Here is a 24,165-nt window from a genome sequence, read left to right on the forward strand (position 1 = left end):
TAACAGGGACGGACCACACGTTTTTTCGACAGTGCTTATTCCGCAAATCACTATCGCTCTATCGCTCTCCGTATGGCTATCCTCATCCCACTTCTGACACCAAATGTAAAAGTATAGTTTTATTACTGTTAGCTCCTGTCGCTTAGACGGTGGTTTCACTACTGTCCTCTACCTGTTCCGGGACACCTTTTATATAATCCCGATCGCGAGCACAGGGTGCTTCAATTCAAATATTTAATTACATTTTACATATATATATATATATATATATATATATATATATATATTTATATATATATTCATACTAAACATATGTATTCATTTTTCGCAAAATTTGTAATTGTTCGCAATGTCGTCATTGCTTTGTTATTAACTACAACATTATTGTACATTAACATTAACATTATTGTTGTAATATTTTATTGAATTGATATCGCTAACCGTGCATCTACAGTGCATCCATTTACCATGGGACTAGGTACGCTAGCAGGTACGATAGAAGTTTCTCATAAATTGTGGTGGTGGTCCACTAAAAAGCAGGGTACCCTGGTTAACGAACCTGGAATGAATGCTAGGTGTAGATGCACGGTAAGGCGAAACTTCCACCATTAACACATTAGTAACACCATTAATACTGAAACCTGGAGGCGCATTGTTCAGAGAAACATTTCCTACGACAGAATCCAACACACTAAATCACATCATATTGCACATATGTAATGTTCAATATAACGTGAATGTTGCGTGTAGAAGCCTGTAGGTGCGAGTCCTGCACTATGCTGGTAGAGGACTCCAATACGATCACCGTTTGCCATACACCACAGCCACGAAAGATTACTATACCGCGTTGCATACTTACCGGGTACATTTAACTGTCCTCCGATTTCATCCCACGCTGCTTTCTTTAGCCGGTTGTCCTTGTACTTCGGATCACCTAAATCCCAAATTAGCCGGCATTCCTGCACCAGGCTAATCAGTCGCTCTTCATTAATTTTAACATACGCCATGGCTGTAACCCTGGCGGCACAATTGTACGAATAGGCTAGCTGTCAAACCGATCAGCCTATGCTTCCCGTATGTAGATATGTGCGTGGTCACGAGCGTGTGTATCACCCAGCTCGTCATCGTATCATTGGCTTGTGTGGCTTTGTTCCTTGCGTTGTTTGGCTACAGGTTTCACTCTACGTTCGTGCCAAGTAGTTGCAGTTTGTGAAAAGTTTATCAAAGAGAACAGAACAACTGACCAAAGATTGTGCAAGGAATATACACCTTCAAGTAAGTACTTATTACATACATTAGTTGGAACTGTTGAAAAAGTCACAGTTTCTATTAAACATGCACCATAACTATATTTCCAGATGGCACAGAAGGGAGCTACACTGCAGGAACCAGCAGCAACCGCAGGAAGACGATATCTACACACGGACAAACATCGAGGACGAGGACAATGCAATACTGGAAGTAGATGATCATTCCGGTGGGCATCATCATCATCATCATCCTGCGTTCGTCATGATAGGATGTTCCGAACGTGTGTTCCAGTTTCGGTCAGAATGCCTGACTAAAACTATTTAAAAGATTGTGCGGTAATGTATTGTAATATAAAAACATTGTAGTGAAATATAAATTGTAAACAAAAAAAAAGGATAAAAAATTATTTTAATTACTATTTAATAACCTTGAGAAATAATAATCATTATGAACCTTGGGGGAAGCATCCGAGCTGTCAATCTGAATTGTACGGATAGATCTTCTTCTTCGTACCCCTAATCGTACAATTGCAATTGCTCTAACCGGTGCGCTATCAGTACAATTGTGCTGCCAGGGAAGTACTACACGTGTTCCCATATGACATTTCCCGAAGTTTGCGTTCGGTTTTTGCTGTACGGACACGAAATTTAGCGCGTTTGCGCTTGTGTTGGTGTCGAATTTACCGTATCGAGCAATACGAATCGTTTTTTTACTCAATTTTGTCAATGTGTAGTGGCAATTGCAACCGCGATCGGAAAAGATCGAGAGCGAAAGAAGAACACATTCATGCACACAGTCCGTGAGGCCGTCGGTAAATGTTGTGCTCAGCTGTGGTGAAGCAGCTTGCAAGATGGACGCTTGTAAGTCGGCCGTGGAGCAGTGAAATATTAGTGCATCATGTTGCATAAGGTAAGATAAAGTGTAAGATAATGTTTGGGACCTTTTCTAATATCATTTTTTTCTGGTTCCTTGTGTTTCAGACGACGATTCCAGGAGCGAACGACGGCGTCATTGGAAGCGTCATCCACACAGTCATGTACTCAGCGAGGGAAGGCTGCATTCGTTCAGCCATAAAAGTGATTTTTTTTTCTATTGTTTCGCAGTGTTTTCGCAGTTTCTATTTTCTAAGTGCAGTGAAAGTAGTGTGCAAGTGACCTTATAATTATTTTTATATTAAAAATAAAGTAAAGTGTTTCGTATAGCAAGTGTTGTGCATCGTACTGTGTTTCCTTTGTCGCCGAAAGAACGAAAGAAATGGAAGGGAAAACTAACACTAACACATAGAAAGAAATATGTCTCGATACCCGAAGAGGACACGAACGCCGGAGGGATACGAACACGCACACATGTTCAAAACCTTCTCAATAACGACGCCTTTCGCGAAGGTATTGAGAAATTATTGAGAAGGTTTTGTATATGTATGGGTGAGATTTTGCCAGGTGGGTTGCTAATGGTGTTGCAAAATAGATTTGATTTGTTTTTGTTTACATATTACTGTTTTCATTACAATTCGTCATTTCAAGAAAAATCAAGTTTATACACGCAAGTTCAATTTGACTGATATGGTTGCATGCGACCAAATTCAAAATCAAAACTTTTTGATTTGGTCGTGCAACCAAAATGGTCGTAAGACTTTATCTGTCAAATCAATACCCTAAAATCGGTGTAAATAACATCGATCTGCCCTCCGCTTATCAAGTGGGGGTACAATCCAGAAACAACTTGCATTAGGTTGGTCGTAGTTGATCGGCCAGGCATGAAGCCGTGTTGCTGGGGACTAACATAAGAACGTACACGAAACATTAAATATTGATGGACAACGGATTCGAAAACTTTACTAATAGCACATAGAATGGATATTCCCCTGTAATTGGAGACCAGACTCCGATTACCCTTTTTGAATATAGGAATAAGTAAAGCGGACCTCCAGATCACAGGGAAGTTACAAGAGGAGAGGGAGAGCTTGAATAGAGAACATAACACGGGGGCAACGACTTTACTGCACTTAATAAGCACCGAAGCCGGAATGCCGTCAGGTCCTGGCGAGAAAGACGATTTGAGGTCAGCCAGCGCACGCTCCACTCCTACTACATCGATGGGTAAAGACTTGATGTCGAACACGTTCTCAGGGGTAAACGCAAGCCCAGCCTCTAATCGAGCACGATCAGAAATCGGACAAGCAAACACCCCAGAGAAGTGGTCGGCAAAAAGGTCACAGACATCTTGAGGAGTACTTGCAGAAGCAGTGGTAGAGGACATAAGAGAAGGAAAGGCGGTATGTCGCCTACGGGAATTAACAAAACTCCAGAAGGAACGCGGGTTAGAATGGAAGCCGATCTGTAGCCTAGCTACATAGGTACGATATCGAGACCGGTTGTAGATACGGTAGGCTGAAGCAGCATATTTGTAGAGCTGTCTATTAAAATCGGAACGATTGCGACGATAAGCTCTGAGATACCGATTCTTGTCGGATTTCATTACGCGAAGAGTGCTATTTGACCAAGGTGGTCGAGGGCAAGGTTTAAGAATAGGAGAACAGGAGTGAAGGGCATTTAGGATAGTAGAACTAACAAATGATACGGCAACATCGACGGACGTACAGAAAAACACAAAAGACCAGTCGGTGTAGGAAAGGATCTCATTTAGCCTACGGTAGTCCGTTTTACGATAGTTGAACATGCTGGGGGAAGGACCCCAGGCCTGATTAGGTGAATCAGGAGCACAGGCAGCAGGAAGGCTCAGAAGTAATTCCAGTGGTGGATGGTAGTCGTCGATGTTAGATAAGGGAAGCAGCGCCGATGACACCGAGGATGATAACGCTGCCAACTCATTTGCCAAAACCAGGTCCAGTTGACGCCCATGAGCGTTCGGCACTCCACTTATTTGCATTATGTCATGCAGCCGGAACAGATCGAGGAAATTCGAGCTTGAGATTACCACGGACGACTCAGATGTTGGCTTAAAATGTCTTGCGGGTGAGGATGAAGTGGAAACATTGTCCCAGATAAGATGAGATTGGTTGAAGTCGCCGAAGAGATAAAATAAATCGTTGCGGGCCATTTTATTCAATATAGCACCCAAGCTCTCGGACAGCCCGTCGAATAGCAAGGTATCCGAGCTGTGATACGGGGGCACGTAAACAGTCCCGATGAACATGCGTGAGTGCGCAAGACGGACACACACCCATATGAGTTCCAGTGATGGGTGCCGATTGGAGATCTCCCAGGATTCAAGGTTAGTAGAGCACGCAATAACTGTTAACTGAGTTACGATCGCAGCGGTAAACATTGTACTTAGTGCTGTCCACGAGTAAGGATGACGGTATTTCTGCATCGAGCCACGTTTCGGTCAACACAATCAAATCATAACGGGACTCGTCTATCGTCAGTCGCAAATCACAGCACTTCGATCGCAAGCCACGGACGTTTTGATAGTAGCAGGATAGTTCAGTTAAGTTAGACGGCAAATTGGAAGCAGTGGTGTGAGTCTGTGCAGGAATTGTTGTGTGGGCAAGCTGTACAGTGTTTGGGTGCAGCTATACTGCGTTCGGTGATGCAATATTAGGTGCTGAGAGAGGTGCATCATTCACGCACGGTCTACCCCGTGTTTGCCGGAATCTTTTCTTCGGAGCTGGTTCGCTATCAGGAGGAGAGTGGCTGGGGCATGGAAGCGGCTGAGGCTCACCAACAATGTGTTGTGATGCAATAGTTAGAGCTGCGGCGGAGGCTGGCAAACGGTCATGCGGTACCGGGAGCGACTGCCCATTAGACGGTTTAGTGATTTTAGGATGTGGTAGTAGTGGAGGAATAGCATGAACTATCCTGTTGTCGGAGAACTCCCTATATGTGAGATATGAAGGCCAAGTTTCAACAGCCAGTGCTTTTTGGTGTAGTGAGGCGGGTACACCCACTTTGAAAGATACAAATGACAAAAGGCTGACATCGGCATCTTGTTTCGTAAGTCTGCGTACGATCACGTCTCCAGCATTCAGTGTTAAACAATGCTGCACCATCAGTGAAATCTGCTCCGGCGTGACCGAAGGAGCGAGACGTGTGAATGCCTCTGCTGCCACCGATTCGCCCGTCGCTTTCTCCACCGCACTGGTTGCAACTACAAGTAGTGGCATGCTGGAGGGACGTCAAAAGGGCCCATCAAACAGCTGAAAAGTAACAAACCATTTGGACGCGATGGTTTGTTGGCAGAACTCTTCAAGATGAGCCCGGCTCGATTCACGCTTTCTCTCCAATTCGCATCCAATTCCATGGATAATGAACTAGGAGCTAGCAGAGCGGTTTGGCGAAGCAGACATTCGGTTAGCGGCTAAGGCTGGAAGGATAAGATGGCAACGATGACGATGATGAGACTGAGACTCATGCCCTACCTGGCGGGTGCTCGTCAGCTACTCGTTTGGCACGTAGTCTACAGAAGTGGTTATCTGGTTACTTGAAGATGTGCGAAATACTCAAAGTAGGATGTGTTTCTTCGTTCAAATGCGTCTTGTATTCGAAGATAACACCTATTTTACGAAACGCGTTTGACCTAATGACTTCTTTAGGTTATCGATATGTCACATGGAATAGTGCGTTGGAGAGTATTTGTATCCGTAAATTCTCTTGCCCCATCTTGCGTGAACGGATATCTAAAACTACGTGTAATTGACGACGGAACATTTAACGGAGACAATAAAATTTTTGTTGTCGCATAAAATCTTGCTGCGTATTTTTTTATTTTACGACTTCAAGTGTATGAACCAAGGAGTATATATAATTTATTGACTCAAACGGAGTTAATCCTCATCCGAAGATTTTATGCTGACTAGCGTAAATTCAATGCACCATGAAATCTATTGTACGGGAAACTATTTATTATCCTGGGCATGTGTGTGCGAAAACCCATCAAAAGAAGAACAATACATTGAGTCACATGTATAATTCTTTTCTGTAACATCGACCAGCACAACAGTTAAATATATCTGCTTATGTTTTATGTTCAGTTTGAAAACACGATCATAATACTAAAAAATTAAACCATAATTGCTCTCCCCAGTGCAGTACTTAATGGCGGCACCGGTTCCTAAATACATGATTACAACATCCATTACGAACTGCTCCTTTATAGGATTGATTATCTGGCACTATGAAAAAAAAAGATACGGCCTGACCGTCCTAACGAATACAAAATGAACCCTAATGCGCATGCCTCTGCTGCCACCGATTCGCCCGTCGCTTTCTCCACCGCACTGGTTGCAACTACAAGTAGTGACATGCTGGAGGGACGTGTTTCTGGCTCGCGAGACCGTAAAAGGAAGCGTGAGATGGTGGGAGGTCGCTCTCGGCTGGTCACCGATTGCACCATCAAAGATTCGGCTAGCGCTGTAAGCTCTGCAATAACAACAGCAGCAGCTGCACCGCCATCGCGAGCCATAAATCTGGGAAACTTTGTCGAGACTGAAGTTCTTCTGTTCGAGCAAAGTTATCCGGAGTTCTGCAGCCTGCTCATCCGTGGGGTATCTTCATTTCTAAATGAAGAAATAAAGAAATTCTACTAGACGCAGCGCTTAGGACCACGTCACGACCACGACTACTTGTAGTTTTAACAATTGGTGCGTACGGATCCAGGAGGTATCGCAGGGAGCTGTACAATAATCATCATCATCATCGAGGTTCAACAAGGGCCCATCAAACAGCTGAAAAGTAACAAACCATTTGGACGCGATGGTTTGTTGGCAGAACTCTTCAAGATGAGCCCGGCTCTATTCACGCTTTCTCTCCAATTCGCATCCAATTCCATGGATAATGAACTAGGAGCTAGCAGAGCGGTTTGGCGAAGCAGACATTCGGTTAGCGGCTAAGGCTGGAAGGATAAGATGGCAACGATGATGATGATGAGACTGAGACTCATGCCCCACCTGGCGGGTGCTCGTCAGCTACTCGTTTGGCACGTAGTCTACAGAAGTGGTTATCTGGTTACTTGAAGATGTGCGAAATACTCAAAGTAGGATGTGTTTCTTCGTTCAAATGCGTTTTGTATTCGAAGATAACACCTATTTTACGAAACGCGTTTGACCTAATGACTTCTTTAGGTTATCGATATGTCACATGGAATAGTGCGTTGGAGAGTATTTGTATCCGTAAATTCTCTTGCCCCATCTTGCGTGAACGGATATCTAAAACTACGTGTAATTGACGACGGAACATTTAACGGAGACAATAAAATTTTTGTTGTCGCATAAAATCTTGCTGCGTATTTTTTTATTTTACGACTTCAAGTGTATGAACCAAGGAGTATATATAATTTATTGACTCAAACGGAGTTAATCCTCATCCGAAGATTTTATGCTGACTAGCGTAAATTCAATGCACCATGAAATCTATTGTACGGGAAACTATTTATTATCCTGGGCATGTGTGTGCGAAAACCCATCAAAAGAAGAACAATACATTGAGTCACATGTATAATTCTTTTCTGTAACATCGACCAGCACAACAGTTAAATATATCTGCTTATGTGTTAAGTTCAGTTTGAAAACACGATCATAATACTAAAAAATTAAACCATAATTGCACTCCCCAGTGCAGTACTTAATGGCGGCACCGGTTCCTAAATACATGATTAAAACATCCATTACGAACTGCTCCTTTATAGGATTGATTATCTGGCACTATGAAAAAAAAAGATACGGCCTGACCGTCCTAACGAATACAAAATGAACCCTGATGCGCATTTTACAAAAAAAAAAACAAAACACAATTTTAACAAACGAAGCGATCAATTGGTGCTGATTAGCATGCCGTATGTAACACATTTTATGCAAACGTAGCCATGAATCAGAAAGCCAAACATGTAACATATTGGTGACAAAAATGTGGCCACTAACTAACATCCCTCAGCGCACAGGCAGAACTGTATCAGACCGCGAAATGGTTGGGCGAGGTAGTGCTGGACGGTGGATCTTTTATTCCCAAAATCAGCGGACCACCAAGTCAATCCACAAATTTTAACATCAACAGCCCTTGTTTTCATATGCGCCATTTGAAGTATCTCGGATTTCGGATCCCTGGTCATTAAAACACGAGACGTGCCTAACAGTTGCCGGTTCAAAACATTAAAGCAGAATAAATAGTATTCAACCTGGAGGAATTTGTACCTATATCATCCATGAGTTAAAGGAATACGTAAAGGTATGGTACTAACTTCTCGGACGATCAGTGAAATGGAGTTGCTAGAAACCTAAAATTAGTTATAAGATTAATAAAGAGTACATATTGTTTACAAATAACTTACTGTGAATATGAAAGCCAATTATTCATATGAATCGCCTGTAGCCAAAAACCGAAGCGCTATGGAGAGCCGTTGCTTAGGAGATATGGCTATGCGCATTGTTGTATCTTGTTTAGTAATTTTCGGCCCGAGCAAGGATAAAAGATGGTGAAACTCCTCCCGATTCAGCCGAAAGAAATCGTTGTAGTTAGCAATACGGCCTGGCCGTTCCTGAGTAAATAAAAACCGTTGTAGCGGTTGTTCGGTCCATCCCCATCAATGGCCTGGAACAGCCGGGTCCACACAAAAACCCGTTTCCAATAAAAGGTCGGTCATCCAGCAGTGCCGTTCCGCAGCCTGTTGCCCTTCTTCCTACTCCTCTTCAACTAATAACTGTTTAGCACCGTTCAGTGGCACTACTTTTATTATAATCATTCGTCAAATTACTTATTTCACCATAACTAATCACGCTAGTGCTCTGTATGCGACACGTGCGACACGAGAAGGAATGATCCTTGAGTCCTACCAGAAACGGTTGATCCTGACAGTTGGCGTCTTGCACAACTGTCATGTGTTGGTTTTTTGGTGTGACAGCTACTGTCACCACGGTCGCAGGTCTCGTTGACCGTTACGACGATCGCTACAACTGCACTAAATTTACAATTTCTTCAGCTGCGTCATTCATTACTTCAAGGAATTCCTCATCCATGTTTAAATTAAAAATTATTTTCACGAAAAAAGAGCGTCACAACAAACACACGCCACAATTTGAAGAATTGATCTCGATCATAAACACAACAAACCCTTGACATCAGCAAACTGCAGCGATTGACAGCAACATCCGCGTAGACGTCAAACATCCGCGCAGATTAATATGTCACGTCTACGGCCAGCTTTAGTATCACCAATCTGCCTGTAAGTATGTGGTTGTTGTTGCTGCCCGGCCGCGGAAACTGTTTTGCATCTCTTGTAGATATTCTGTGGCCCAATATTTCCAGAATCGTTGCACAAGCAATTGCCACTTCTGTAGATCGTCGAGAGTGCAGGATTTCAGGTGAGTATAATACGGTTCGGGAGCAGCATGGATCGATGTGCCAATTAAAAAGTGTCCTGGTGTTAGTGCCGCTAGTTCGTCGGGATCTTCGTACATGGGTAACAATGGACACGAGTTCTTTGCGGCTTCAATCTGCTGAAGTACGGTGCAGTAGCCTTCGTAAGACAGCCTCGTGCCGCGTAGGTGCCGGTAGAGATGCCTCTACGCTGTTTTAACCGCTGCCTTCCATAGTCCCCCGAAATACGGAGCCTTCGGAGGGGTGAAGTGCCACGTGATGCCCCTGTCCGCGCAATTAGTGACAATGTTGTTACGTTGTTGCTCGTCGCTGAACATGTCAAAAAGTTGACTGAGCTCACGTGTAGCTCCTTCGAAGTTCTAGCCTTTGTCGGAATGGGTGTGGGATGGTAGACCGCGGCGTGAAGTAAAACGGCGTAGGGCGGCTAAAAATCCTGGAGTTGTAAGGTCTCCCACGAGTTCAAGATGAACAGCTTTCGTGGTGAAGCAAACGAATACACACAGGTAGCTGTTAACCGCTGCGACCCGTCGATGCGCTGGTTTTAAGTAAAATGGACCGGCGTAGTCCACTCCAGTGATGGAGAAAGGCAGGCTAGGTGAAATACGTGAAGTGGGCAGTTGACCAATGGGTTGTTGTGCGAGAGCTGGATCCTGGCGTTTACAGCGGAAACAGTTCCTCACGACGCTCTTCACTAGCCGTCCAGTGGTCAATGCTGTTCTCTCATCTGGTTCGTCGGCTTCGGGTTTCCAGGAGATACCGAGTGTTTTCAGCGTTTCATTTGAGCAGTGAGCAGCAGTGAGGATTGTGTGCCAATTTGATCAGCACTTAAACCGTTAAGAACGCCAAGATGATTTGATGTCCACTTGCGTAATTCGAGTCGGATAGTATCCTGACGAAGACGGATAGTATCATCTACGGTATTTGCACCACCAATGAAATCATCTACATAAAAGTTTCGTTTTAGGGCAGTTTGTGCGTGCAGGAAGTGAGCGCCTTCACCATCTGCAAGCTGAAACAAAGTACGCGTGGCTAAGAATGAGGATGGTGACAGCCCATACGTAACGGTGTTGAGTTCGAAAATCTGCATCGGAGCTTGTGAAGAAAACCGTAAAAAGATTCGAATCAATCGACGATCTTCGGGATGCAACAATATTTGTCGATACACAAAGCAAGAAAACACTCAGCACGGATGGACCATTGTAAAAGGATTAGTAGGTATGGAGCAATAATGGTATCACAACATTTTAAGACAGACAGGGGAATCCCATCGGGGCCAGGTGAATATGAAGACTTGAGGCGTTTAATGGCGGATAGTACATAGGCCTCACTAAATGATATGGAATTTATGTCAAATACATCAGAAGTAGTATAAGACAGTGAAGAAGAACTGGTGCTGATAGGATTTACAAGGACAGAGGAGAAATAGGTTACAAAGAGGGAGGAAATATCCGAAGGACATGAAGCTGACGATTGACCTAAAGTCATGGAGGAAGGGATTGAGGAGGATTTACGACGGGCGTTGACAAAATGCCATACAGAGGAAGGATATCTAGCAAAACGTGACTGGCAACAAATGATCTGTATAGTGCGCGATTATAAATGCGGAATGCCATTGAAGCAAATTTGTATAAACGTTTGTTATGATCACAGCGATGTGATCGAAACAAACGGAACGCTCGTTTATTGTCCCTCTTCAATTAGTGCCAGGTTCTGTTGGACCATTCAGGGCGACGTGGAGGTTTGAGGATAGGACAACAGTGTGGAAAGGCAGAGGAGATTATGGAATTAAAAGAGGATAATGCCATATCCAAGGAAGGTGCTTCATGGAAAGGGCTCCAGTCAGCAGAGGATAATAAGGAACGGAGTTTACAAACATCGATTTTCTTAAAGTTAAACTGAACTGAATTTTCGCACGAATAATCCCTAAGTAGTGGTGCTGCAACGGGAACAAGTTGGACGGTGCATTCGAGAGCAGGATGATGGCTATCAAGCCGCAATACCGGTAATATGGAGCGATAAATTGTCGAAAACTTTTGCGCAGCAGGCAGGTTGCCGATAGCTAAATAGAGTTGACGATTTGAATCATTACGCACACCGCTTAATTGGAACAGTTCGCTTGCAGAAAGTTCGTCCAGGAAGCATGTTGAAACCCTCGACGATGGGTTCGACACATAGTGCGTGAAGGATGTGGCTCCGAAGGGGGACGAATGGTGCTCAGGTACCCAAACGAGAGAGGGTAAGTTGGTTTCGCCAAAAAGGATCAGCATGTCTTTGTTGGTGCATCTAGCAGAGGCCATATTAAGCTCGTCACTCAGTAACGTGAAAGTGTCTGCGTTGACACGATTTGGTGGTATGTACATGCAGCCAACAAAGAGTACTAAGTGAGAGAGCTTAATCGATATTAGGACAAACTCGAGAGAGGCGGCGACCGGCCACTGGTGAGTGGCTAAAGATGATTTACAAGTGATGAGTACTCCACCGCCACGAGTAAAGCTGCTCTTGTGTGGATTGCGGTCACAGCGGAATACAATGTAGTTATCATCGAACAATAGCGAAGACGGTATCGTGTCATCGAGCCAGGTTTCAGTGAAGATCAGAATATCGAAGGCATTGTCGGCATGGATGTTCGAAGATCAGTGGTTTTTGTACGCAGGCCACGTGTGTTTTGATAATAAAACCTTAAGGTTTGAATATCGTTTGTGATAATCGGTGCAGGAACTGTGTGTGATCTTGTGGCAGCGGCAGCGGTGACGATCGGGGCCGAAATGTGGTACAGGTTATCTATGCGGTTAGGTAGTGCTCGTAGTGATGTTTGTCGGTGCAAATAGGGCGGTGCTAATTGCGGCATCGGGCACTGGTAGTGATCGTGGGGTTGCTGGGGTTGCTGGGAAAGTGAGCCCACTCGCAGGACGGACGGCGGGGGGCCCGAAAGTTTGTTGCTGAAACGCGGTTATTGGTGAACTCCCTGTAGCCGATACCCACAGGCCACGTGGAAGGATTTAGTGCTTTGTCGCGTAATGCAAGCGACAGGCTTACCTTGAACGATATAAAGGAAGCCGTGCTCTGATCGCGATCCTTTAGAAGCAGCTTAAACATATGCACATCATCGGAACCTAGCTGCCGCCGGACGAAGGATTCGACCTCGCAGTCGATAACCGACGGGGCGATCCTCGTAAGGTAGAGCCAAAAGCGTTGCTCTTTTTCAGGAACCGTCTTAAGTGTGGCCGAAGGCGAGGATGGTGCAGCAATGCCATGTAGAAGTGGTGGAGCAGGATTTGATGCGGAAGGAGTGCAATCCATTAGCCTACGTTTAGGCGTATTTCGGGTGATAGGATCTAACGTAGTGCGTAATGAAGCGTGCGGTGTAGACGGGAGATTAGTGATAGTTGGTCGGATGAAACGCTTTTCGTTTAACAAACGCGCGTTTCGTTTAACAAATAACCTGAACTCGTTTTTGCAGATCCATCGAATACTACTTTCACTTTAGTTGTTGAACTGGATGCTTTGAAAACAGAATGATGAGGTAAGTAGTAAGCTAGCTCTTCTTCCCTACTAATAGTTATCGGTGACATGTGGCCAAGCTCCAAATACTCCTTCATAAATTGATGATAATCGGTTCTGAGTTGTGGATCGCGTTCCAACCTCCTTTCCAGCAACTCGAAGCCTCGTAACGCTGTTGCTTTGGATAAGCCGAGTTTTACATCGAAGTCGGGTTGGCGGGGTAGACGTACAATATACCGTCCAGATTCGTCGCGTTGGGTAGTTTCTTTGTAGAACGTTTCGCATCGTTGTTCTTCGGGTGAATAACAGTCTCTAACCTGTAACTCTTCTTCATTCCAGAATCGTTCGAGAGATTCTTCAAGGGTACTCATGCAAACAATAGAAGATGCATTCGACGAATGGTCAACAGGATTCATCGCAGCTGCTGAGCCGGTTACAATCCACCCGAACACACTTTCGATGAGAACAGGAAGGTTTGGTGAGAGTTTATGCTGCGCCCCGCTTTTGAAGAACTCATAAAAATGCCGGGCACCGAGGATGAGATCGAGCGGTGCGGATTTATGAAATTGGGGGTCAGCAAGCACAAAATTTGGTGGTATTTGCCAATCGTCGGCATGGACGTCATGTGCCGGCAAATTCCCTATCAAATTATCTACGATCAAGAAATCTGAACTCATCTCATACGGACTCGTTCGGGATGAGATGTTCACCCGCACTGATTTCCTAACGGGGGTGGTGGAGCGCCCTGCTCCGATAAGGGCGATGTTAACAGTATCATGCTTTAGAGCTAATCGATGAGCAAGTCGGCTGCTCATGAGATCAGGCTGCGAGGCACTGTCTAAAAGTGCTCGGGCTGGATGATGAAAGATGCATTTTCCTCCCACTCACGTAGTGTTAAATGTGGCAACTTGGTGCACAACAAATGTTCTAAAATGCTACTCCAGGCGTCAGTGTTTTCTCCCAGATGATGGAGCGTATTTTTATGACGCTCGAACTCATCGATCAGCTGATGCAAGGTCAATGCACTTTCGTGCTTGAACGGCGTCATATGAAACATGGCCTGCAAGTGGCGTTTTTTCAACAAACATTCATTAGAATATCGTTCCGTTATCATCTTCCATGCGTGTTCGTAGTTAGCTGCATTGATTGTTATGGACTCGATTACTTGCGCCGCTTCGCCTTTTGCGGCTGTGCGTAGGTAGTGAAATTTTTGTATATCGGGTTTTTGTGTTCTTTTGGTTGGAACACAATTAATAATTGAAGTCGCAAAAACGGTTACAATACATTACACGTTTATTACATAAAACTAACTTAGCCGCCTAGCCTACTCGCGCACGCACCCTGACTGCTCGCTTGCTTGTTGTCGAGTCTTCTCTGTGTGTGCTCGTCCTGCACACAGGATCGCGATGGCTGCGCCCTTACGTCGCACGTGGACCGCTGACAGCCTAACGTCTGACGTTTGTCATCCGTAGCGACAAATGCAGAGTGGCATGTCGCGCGACGTTCTGTCCACAACATCTCCCCCTGTTAAGATAGCTGGTACTGGTTCAACCAACGTGGAGGTCTTTTATTCCTAGAAGATCTACGTGGTGCTTGTACCAGCTGCGTTTCCTCATTGTTGTCTTCTGATGTGTATGTAGGATTGCTGGTAGCTAACAGGACAGGAGACTCCTCGTTTGACGTAGGTGAGCATGAGGTGTACACTGAAGATGAATCGGATGATGAAGACGATGACGGCGAGGACGCTGACGATGACGGTGAGGACGCGGACGATGTAGACTTAGACACAGGTGACGGAATAAAAACTGGTGAAACCGGTGATGCCGATGTTGACGCAGATGACGGATCATCTCGATTGACGGTAGATATCGGCGATGTACTTGGCTTAGTGTCTGTAAGAGATATTCTCACGTAATCACTGGCTGTGATTCGGAATTTTGTAAATTTTCTACTTCACTAAAAGGACTGTGTGTCTCGGGCGCCGTTCTGTTTGATACTGTTTATTCACTTGTCAAAAGAGTTCATTTTACAAAGAGTTCATTTTACACTGCTCGGTATCGATTGTCCAAAGTGTCTAGTTCGGTTCTTAGTTTGAAATATTTCATGAAACTTTTCCCTAACTATAAGTGCAATCAAATTCATGAAACTATTCCCTTTCAATTATTGCAAATTATTCCCTTTAATTTTCCACAGTCCCAAAAGGTCGCGCGACCCAAAACTTGGAACTAATCGTGACCGTTTTTAGACGTCGCGTTTCGGTCTTGATTATGTGCCAAAGGAAGCAGGTTTGACCTCAACTCGGTCGCGTTTTGAGGTGTGTGGCTTGGCTAAAGCGCTTTTTTTTTAGCTTTTGCAAAATTTAACGAACGGAAATTTAGCGAAAGGCAAAAAAATAAATTAAGGTGGTGGTGGTGGTACACGTGTCTATCAGTACTATTTGTCCTTTTTCCACTGCTCTTCGCCCTAGTATTTATTCTTTGGCTTGGAATGTGCTGTTCTGTCGTCCTGCTACTGCTACCACATATCAGCTGTGTGTGGGGAAAGTGAAGGGAAGACATTATTGTGATATTTGCCAACCTGCTCAGGTCTGTATTTCTGTAAGGAAACTACCGAAGAGAAAGCGGATTTGAACGGATTCTTACCATGAGTGTTTGCGGCGCTCGTGTGAAGATGATGCTACGGCGATAGCGTGTCAGAGAGTTACTAACTACTGCGTTTTATTCTACGCGCAGCGCGTGAAACTTTAATCTTAATCTGCTGCGTTGAAGTCATGGTTTTGGTTCGAGGATGCATCAAAATGTTGCGTAATGTGTGTGCGCAATAATATGTTGCGATTTTGTAGTTAGTCAAATGATATTGTTTTATTGTGGTTTTTTCAATTGTTGTCTTTTTTTAGTGTATTCCTTGAGTTTCGAGTTGGTTGTGTTCTGTTGTGAAATTGTCGAAATGGAAATAAAAACTGTTTTTGTCAACGGCGTTCCGTGGATTATTGTGGAAGATGGAACGTTTCTAGAACAACCATATTCAAAGAGACGCTGCTCGCAAAGACAGGCGAATGAGGAATTTGCAGCAGCAACCCGGCCAAATGGAGGGCTTTTCCCTCGTTCAGATTTTGAATTAGCACGGCTAGAAACGGAGGAACAGCTAGAGAATTTTGCTCAAGGCCTAAATGTAAATTCGGAGTACAAGCCACAAGTAGAGAAGTTTTTGCGCCGGTAAATTCTTCGCGCAGACTTAATAATCCTTGGAAGGTATAATACGAAGCGCGAGGCTACATAACGACATCTATGGCACGATATTCTACCGATCTGCATCAGGCGGTCGATTTGTTGTTCAGCAAACCATTTTTCAGAAAACAACCCATAACTGAACTCTATCATTTATTTAACAAACCCCAGCTATGGGAACTTGAACAAAAAACAATTGCTATTTGTAGTTGTTGTGGTTTAAGATATTTCAGACAATCTCAAAGATAGTTTTATTATGTTCTAGATATTACAATGTAGCAACAGATGAATGGTGCGTTCACAAAATTATTGCTGTGGTGTCCAGCTAATGTAAATGTGTACATATTTGTGCGCAAAGTAACATGTTATGTTTGGCCAGAAAATAAGTAAGATTCCAATGTTATTTCCGCCACTGCAGTTGACCGCCAACTACCAGTCTGAGGACGTCCCTTCAGTCGTCCTGAACAGTGTGAAGCAGTGACACAAAAGTAAACTGGTCAAACACAGAAGATCAGCACCGTTCGACAGGTCACGGGTTTATCCTTTGCTCGATATACAATGATTGTATAGTGTTAAGAGGAAATAATTTGTTCAGACATATACGAAAAATAATTTGTCCGCTCAGAAGGCTTCACAAAAGGAATCTTATAGTCTAATCTTAAATCTAATAACGCGTCAGAGGAGGAAACAAACATAGAGGATTATAAGGACCCATATAGCCATTCTACGACCACAGAGTCTGATTAGGGTCGTAGAATTTTCATTTGTTCTACACTACGACTTTGTGGTCGTAAAAGCAGATTGGTTCGAAATCGTGCTATTTTATATCATACCAGCCATATTTTATATCAGCCATTCTACGACCGTCGGTCGTAATAAAGTCATATAAATTTCATTTTGTATGGAAATGGTCTTTGTATATAAGACTGGTTTTTGGCCATGCTATCTAACGCCAAGGAGGCACAGAAAAAAGTCTGGACAACAACTATAATTGAAAACAGGTTTATGATCCAACTGAAATGTGTCTGAAACATGTAATATTTCAACGAACTATCGAAACATTTCATCGATTTCGGTTGTAGTTTCAAATCTGTTTCGATAAATGTCATACAGCTTATCGAAGATAGCGATATATTTCGTTTTTTCCTATCTGTCATGTCAGAACAATTGTCAACACTTCCTTTGATATAAACCGTGTGTTTCTGTGTTTCAGGCAATCAATAGTGTTTTTGAGGCTAATATTAGCTATCTTTTAGCTATTTGAAACATAAGTAGCCGTAAATATTGTTAAGCGAGTATAATCTGATTATGATTCCTTCGATTTTCAGTGATAGGAATGGATTACGCTGCAAAAATAAGGAGAACCGGTATGCTGTACAGGCGTCGTACTAGAGTGGAGAAAAGCTTTCAGTACAAGAAGGGAGAACGAACCTTTGCGAACATCGATCTGGCAACAGGTAAGATTACTTTGCACTTTCCGACAGGAAAATACTGTAAAACTAGGAAAACTTGTGGTGTACAACGATCGGAGATGATTCGTTTCTCTGTGATTATTTTTATTTCAGTTTACGGCACAGTACAATAGAAAGCAACTGGATGTGTAAAACTCGATTGAAAAGGCTTGCTGCAAAATTCTTCGAATTGACGAGAATCTAACGATAACCATTTGCAAGTAGGACAATTGTATGGATGATTGGTCGCACAACGAATGCTCCAAAGAGAGAACACGAATTTCGTTAAGTTTGTGAATTGTCATCTCAAATTTGACGAATAAATAATAAAGAACGAATATATTTCAACGAAGGAATTTAACGGTTGAATTATTTCATTTAAACTTTTGCAAGAAATGAAACTGCGTTGGAAATTTCACGACAAAAATGAAATATTTCAATTTTATGGTTCTTATGCTATAATTATGGCCCGTTTTATATATTTCACGGAGTCTTATAATTGCTGCTGTAAGTAATGCTTTAAGACCGCTATACGACCGTCCTATATCGGTCTTAGAAGGGTCGGATATCGGGTTTTGGCTAACTGGGGAGTCATTAATTAGTCGGGCCCGAAAAGCAGATATCGAGATGCTATAATCGAAATGATAAAAAAGCAGTTGAATGATTTCATAGCTCGCAGAAAAGGATAATTTTGGCCGTATAGGGTAAGGCCCGCCGGAATGAATATAGATAGTAAGGATGGGGCATATATTTTGTTGAGGAGAACCCAGTTAGCCAAAACCCGATATCCGACCCTTCTAAGACCGATATAGGACGGTCGTATAGCGGTCTTAAAGCATTACTTACAGCAGCAATTATAAGACTCCGTGAAATATATAAAACGGGCCATAATTATAGCATATGAACCATAAAATTGAAATATTTCATTTTTGTCGTGAAATTTCCAACGCAGTTTCATTTCTTGCAAAAGTTTAAATGAAATAATTCAACCGTTAAATTCCTTCGTTGAAATATATTCGTTCTTTATTATTTATTCGTCAAATTTGTGATGACAATTCACAAACTTAACGAAATTCGTGTTCTCTCTTTGGAGCATTCGTTGTGCGACCAATCATCCATACAATTGTCCTACTTGCAAATGGTTATCGTTAGATTCTCGTCAATTCGAAGAATTTTGCAGCAAGCCTTTTCAATCGAGTTTTACACATCCAGTTGCTTTCTATTGTACTGTGCCGTAAACTGAAATAAAAATAATCACAGAGAAACGAATCATCTCCGATCGTTGTACACCACAAGTTTTCCTAGTTTTACAGTATTTCCTGCCGGAAAGTGCAAAGTAATCTTACCTGTTGCCAGATCGATGTTCGCAAAGGTTCGTTCTCCCTTCTTGTACTGAAAGCTTTTCTCCACTCTAGTACGACGCCTGTACAGCATACCGGTTCTCCTTATTTTTGCAGCGTAATCCATTCCTATCACTGAAAATCGAAGGAATCATAATCAGATTATACTCGCTTAACAATATTTACGGCTACTTACGTTTCAAATAGCTAAAAGATAGCTAATATTAGCCTCAAAAACACTATTGATTGCCTGAAACACAGAAACACACGGTTTATATCAAAGGAAGTGTTGACAATTGTTCTGACATGACAGATAGGAAAAAACGAAATATATCGCTATCTTCGATAAGCTGTATGACATTTATCGAAACAGATTTGAAACTACAACCGAAATCTATGAAATGTTTCGATAGTTCGTTGAAATATAACATGTTTCAGACACATTTCAGTTGGATCATAAACCTGTTTTCAATTATAGTTGTTGTCCAGACTTTTTTCTGTGCCTCCTTGGCGTTAGATAGCATGGCCAAAAACCAGTCTTATATACAAAGACCATTTCCATGCAAAATGAAATTTATATGACTTTATTACGACCGACGGTCGTAGAATGTCTATATGGGTATGATATAAAATAGCACGATTTCGAACCAATCTGCTTTTACGACCACAAAGTCGTAGTGTAGAACAAATGAAAATTCTACGACCCTAATCAGACTCTGTGGTCGTAGAATGGCTATATGGGAATCTTAGCGATGAAAATAGCTTGCGTATGTGAGAGGAGTGATTTTAGATCTTTAATTCCCAGCATTCTGAAACGAATGGAGTAGGGAGGCATCGGATACGTACGGATATGTACGGGGCATATTGTTCGTGTCATATACCATCCGTGCCATCCGAGACAGACTGCAGCTAGTCGATAGTGCCGTCCATGGTTAGAAACCATGCGTTCCCCCGTTCGTCTGCAAAGTGAACCGTAGACGGATGATCACTTTGGAAATAATTTTTTTCTGCTGGGAGGGATAGGTTATGGTTTGCTCCGGTGACTTTGGCATGCAGAAGTATTAAACGCATAAGCAGTATGAATAAGTTCAACGTGCACATGCATGAAATTGTGATGCGTTTCGTTGTTAGATAGCGCTCAGTAACGGATGCCTTCGTCGATCGACATGGACCGAAATCCATCAATCCAGGCAATTCCACAACCGCTTCGATAGGAACTGAAAAAGCGAAGCCCTTATTTTACACGACACATTATCACCCAACAGTAGAACTTGCCATTCCGGCTAGGGCTTACGGGTCAGCTTCTTCGGCCGCGTCCACCTTTATGAATTTAGCCACCTGTTTGTAAAAAACACCGGTACGGCGTTCGCGGTTCAAATCACTCATGTTGATAAAATAAAAACGTTTGAACACTTGCGATGTAATCACTGGAGTTGGTTGCTTGTGTAGTGTCTTGTTTTTTCGGATGATGCAAAATACAGATCCTTCAATTTAAAGCAACCGATCCTTTTGTGATATACATGGCGGTACCGTTCGTTACCATAATGACCTCTTTGTAATAAGGGCACCGTTTAGTGTTACAAGCATAAATGTTTGGAATAGTAAAAATTATACATTAAACCTTCTTCTACATATCGTGCCATATAACTTATGGCTGAATTTTCATGCGAAACATCAGCGCGCTTGCAATACCATCCAGTTCCTCATATCAAAAACCGGTGCAAAAATGTACTCCTTCACACGGCAAATTTGACGAAGAAAATGAACATGTGTGTGCGCAATATCCAATAATGAGCACGAGCGAGAGCGCATGACGCCGAAGAAGCGAACAGCATGAGAATATCGTTCAGTCATCGAGCGAGCTTTCGATTCGGCGAGAGAGCAAGCAGGAGAGCAACAGCGGTTAGAAAGAGCACTCTTTAATTTTGGCCGTTGAAAGTCTAATTGTTCTCTTTGGGTGGGTTGTACTGCGTGTTTCAATATCTTCATGAAAAAACTTCGTACCATCTCATGTGTTACTATTACCATATTTGTACTTCCTATACATTTAAATAGTCTTAATATGTTTTGATATGAATGCATAGCTATTTTAGTTCCTGTTTTTGAAATACCTGTCCATGTGCATTGAGTTAAAAAAACCCTTTGGAAAAGAGCATCAAGGGCTACCAACATTCTATTATTTACATCTTTATCATGAAGTTGTTGTTTCATTAAATCTGTAAGTTGTGTAAAATATTCCTCATCTTCTAAATCTTTTTCCAATTTTTCCAGATCTGCAACGCTTGCAATGAACGGATGATCAGAGAAGGTATGATCATTATTGGTCACTTCTATAGAATTAAGTAAAGTGTTTAGTTGCACTTCAATGATACCCAACCGATTCATTATTCTCTTATTTTCTTTTAAGACCTGCTCATGTTCACGCTTTTGCTCGGCACGAAAATCTAATAACAAATTGGTTTGGGCTTCCAACAATGCCTTCAACGTTTTGCAATTAGTGCATTCATCTGTTGTTACCGTTATCACATTTTCATCGAATACCGATGAGCTTGCTGGAGGTGGTGTTGGAGGTAATGTGTAAACGATTTCACTCTCGTTGTGCCTTGCTTTCGAAGAGTTTTCCACAACTCTTTCTGAAAACATTTTAGCATACGGTGCTGGCTTTCTCATGCTCGAGTATATCGGTGCGACTCCGGAATCTGATGATGATTCGCCGGACATAATCATCATTGCTGAATCAGCATCAGCATACGACAGTCCTTGTCGTTTGATCCGACACTCCTGTTTCGTCCAACCATCCGCCGGAACACTGTTATCATCCATTATAAGATTTTGTATGGTTCCTTTTACGTTTGGCCAAAATAAATAATTTTTTTTACTTGTTCCTTGTACCCAAGAGTCAGGCACGATGCACAATTCACCGTACTCTTTGGGCCCATGAGTTTGCACGATTGTGAACGGCATGATTGGTTGATGCTGTAAATTAATAGAAATCCCGTTAATGCATATGGGTTAACTTATTGCATTTGAGCTCTAGAATAGAATAGCTAAAACTTATGAAATGCACATTCATTACTCACTTTTGTCTTCCTTTAGTGTTTATTCCTTCCTTTATCTTTGTACACTTCAACACTCCTTTTGGTGTAAATACACTTTAAATTAATTAATTTTGTTCTTTGTTTTTCCTTCTCTTTAGCAACACGAAGTTATGAAACGACAGTCAACCGGATAATCCACACAGCATTGAAGTAGCACACTGGATGGAGCGGCTTTTTCATGATGTCGGTCGAATTTACGAGGAAATCTACGACAGCCGTTTGCATTGTCTTCAGTTCTATGAACGTTACATCGTCCGTGCGCCAGTATTGGAAAGAGATCATGACATATTCGTTCTGTTTTGGTTCTGTCATTAAAAACTTAACGAAGCGAATAATAAATAACGAATAATTTATAACGAAGGATTTAAATTGTTGAATTATTTCACATGATGCATGAAACGATTTAGCTGCTCTGAAACGTTTCACAACCATAAACGGAATATTTCATTTTTATGGCTCATTTGCTATAATTATGGTCCGATTTATTTCATCCACGAAGTCTTCTTATTACTGCTATTGGGAATGATATAAGTATTGACCCAAAAGGTCGCGCGACCCAAAACTTGGAACTAATCGTGACCGTTTTTAGACGTCGCGTTTCGGTCTTGATTATGTGCCAAAGGAAGCAGGTTTGACCTCAACTCGGTCGCGTTTTGAGGTGTGTGGCTTGGCTAAAGCGCTTTTTTTTAGCTTTTGCAAAATTTAACGAACGGAAATTTAGCGAAAGGCAAAAAAATAAATTAGGTGGTGGTGGTGGTACACGTGTCTATCAGTACTATTTGTCCTTTTTCCACTGCTCTTCGCCCTAGTATTTATTCTTTGGCTTGGAATGTGCTGTTCTGTCGTCCTGCTACTGGTACCACATATCAGCTGTGTGTGGGGAAAGTGAAGGGAAGACATTATTGTGATATTTGCCAACCTGCTCAGGTCTGTATTTCTGTAAGGAAACTTCCGAAGAGAAAGCGGATTTGAACGGATTCTTACCATGAGTGTTTGCGGCGCTCGTCTGAAGATGATGCTAAGGCGATAGCGTGTCAGAGAGTTGATAACTAGTGCGTTTTATTCTACGCGCAGCGCGTGAAACTTAAATCTTAATCTGCTGCGTTTATGCGATGGTTTTGGTTCGAGGATGCATCAAAATGTTGCGTAATGGGTGTGCGCAATAATATGTTGCGATTTTTTTAGTTAGTCAAATGATATTCTTTTGGTGTGATTATTTAGTGTATTCCTTGTGTTTTGAGTTGTTTGTGTTCTGTTGTGAAATTGTAGAAATGGAAAACAAAACTGTTTTTGGCAACGATGTCCTGTGGATTATTGTGGAAGATAAATCGTTTCTAGAACAACCACATTAAAAGAGACGCTGCTCAGCAAAGAAAAGCGATTGAGGAATTTGCAACAGCAACCAGACCAAATGAAGGGCTTCTCCCTCGTTCGGATTTTGAATTAGCACCGCTAGAAACTGAGGAACAGCTAGAGGATTTAGATCAGGACCTACCGGTAGATCCGGAGTACAAGCCACAAGTAGAGTAGTTTTTGCGCTGGTAAATTCCTCGCGCAGACGTTAATAATCGTCTGCATCAGACGATTGCTGTTCACCAAATCCTTTTTTAGAAAACAACCCATAACTGAACTCTATCATTTATTTAACATACTCCAGCTATGGGAACTTGAACAAAAAACAATTGCATTTTGTAGTTGTTGTGGTTTAAGATATAACAATCTCAAAGATAGTTTTATTACGTTCTAGATATTACAATGTAGCAACAGATGAATGGTGCGTTCACGAAATTATTGCTGTGGTCTGCAGCTAATGTAAATGTGTATATATTTGTGCGCAAAGTAACATGACATGTTTGCCAGAAAATACGTAAGATGTTAATGTTATTTCCGCCACTGCAGTTGACCGCCAAGTACCAGACTGAGAACGTCCCTTCAGTCGTCCTGAAAAGTGTGTAGCAGTGACATAA

The 24,165-nt window shown here is 42.5% G+C and overlaps 1 protein-coding gene across 1 annotated transcript; it reads right to left on the reverse strand.

Moving 5' to 3' along the window:
* Positions 1-21,035: 21,035 nt before the first annotated feature.
* Positions 21,036-22,064, reverse strand: LOC128298289 (uncharacterized; the record flags this gene model as incomplete). The annotated part of the gene is made up of 1 exon (XM_053034036.1): positions 21,036-22,064. A coding segment is annotated over exon 1 (1,029 nt), but the record flags the coding sequence as incomplete, so codon positions are not given.
* Between the last annotated feature and the right edge of the window lie 2,101 nt (positions 22,065-24,165).

Source organism: Anopheles moucheti, chromosome 2, assembly GCF_943734755.1.
Source record: "Anopheles moucheti chromosome 2, idAnoMoucSN_F20_07, whole genome shotgun sequence".
NCBI lineage: Eukaryota > Metazoa > Arthropoda > Insecta > Diptera > Culicidae > Anopheles > Anopheles moucheti.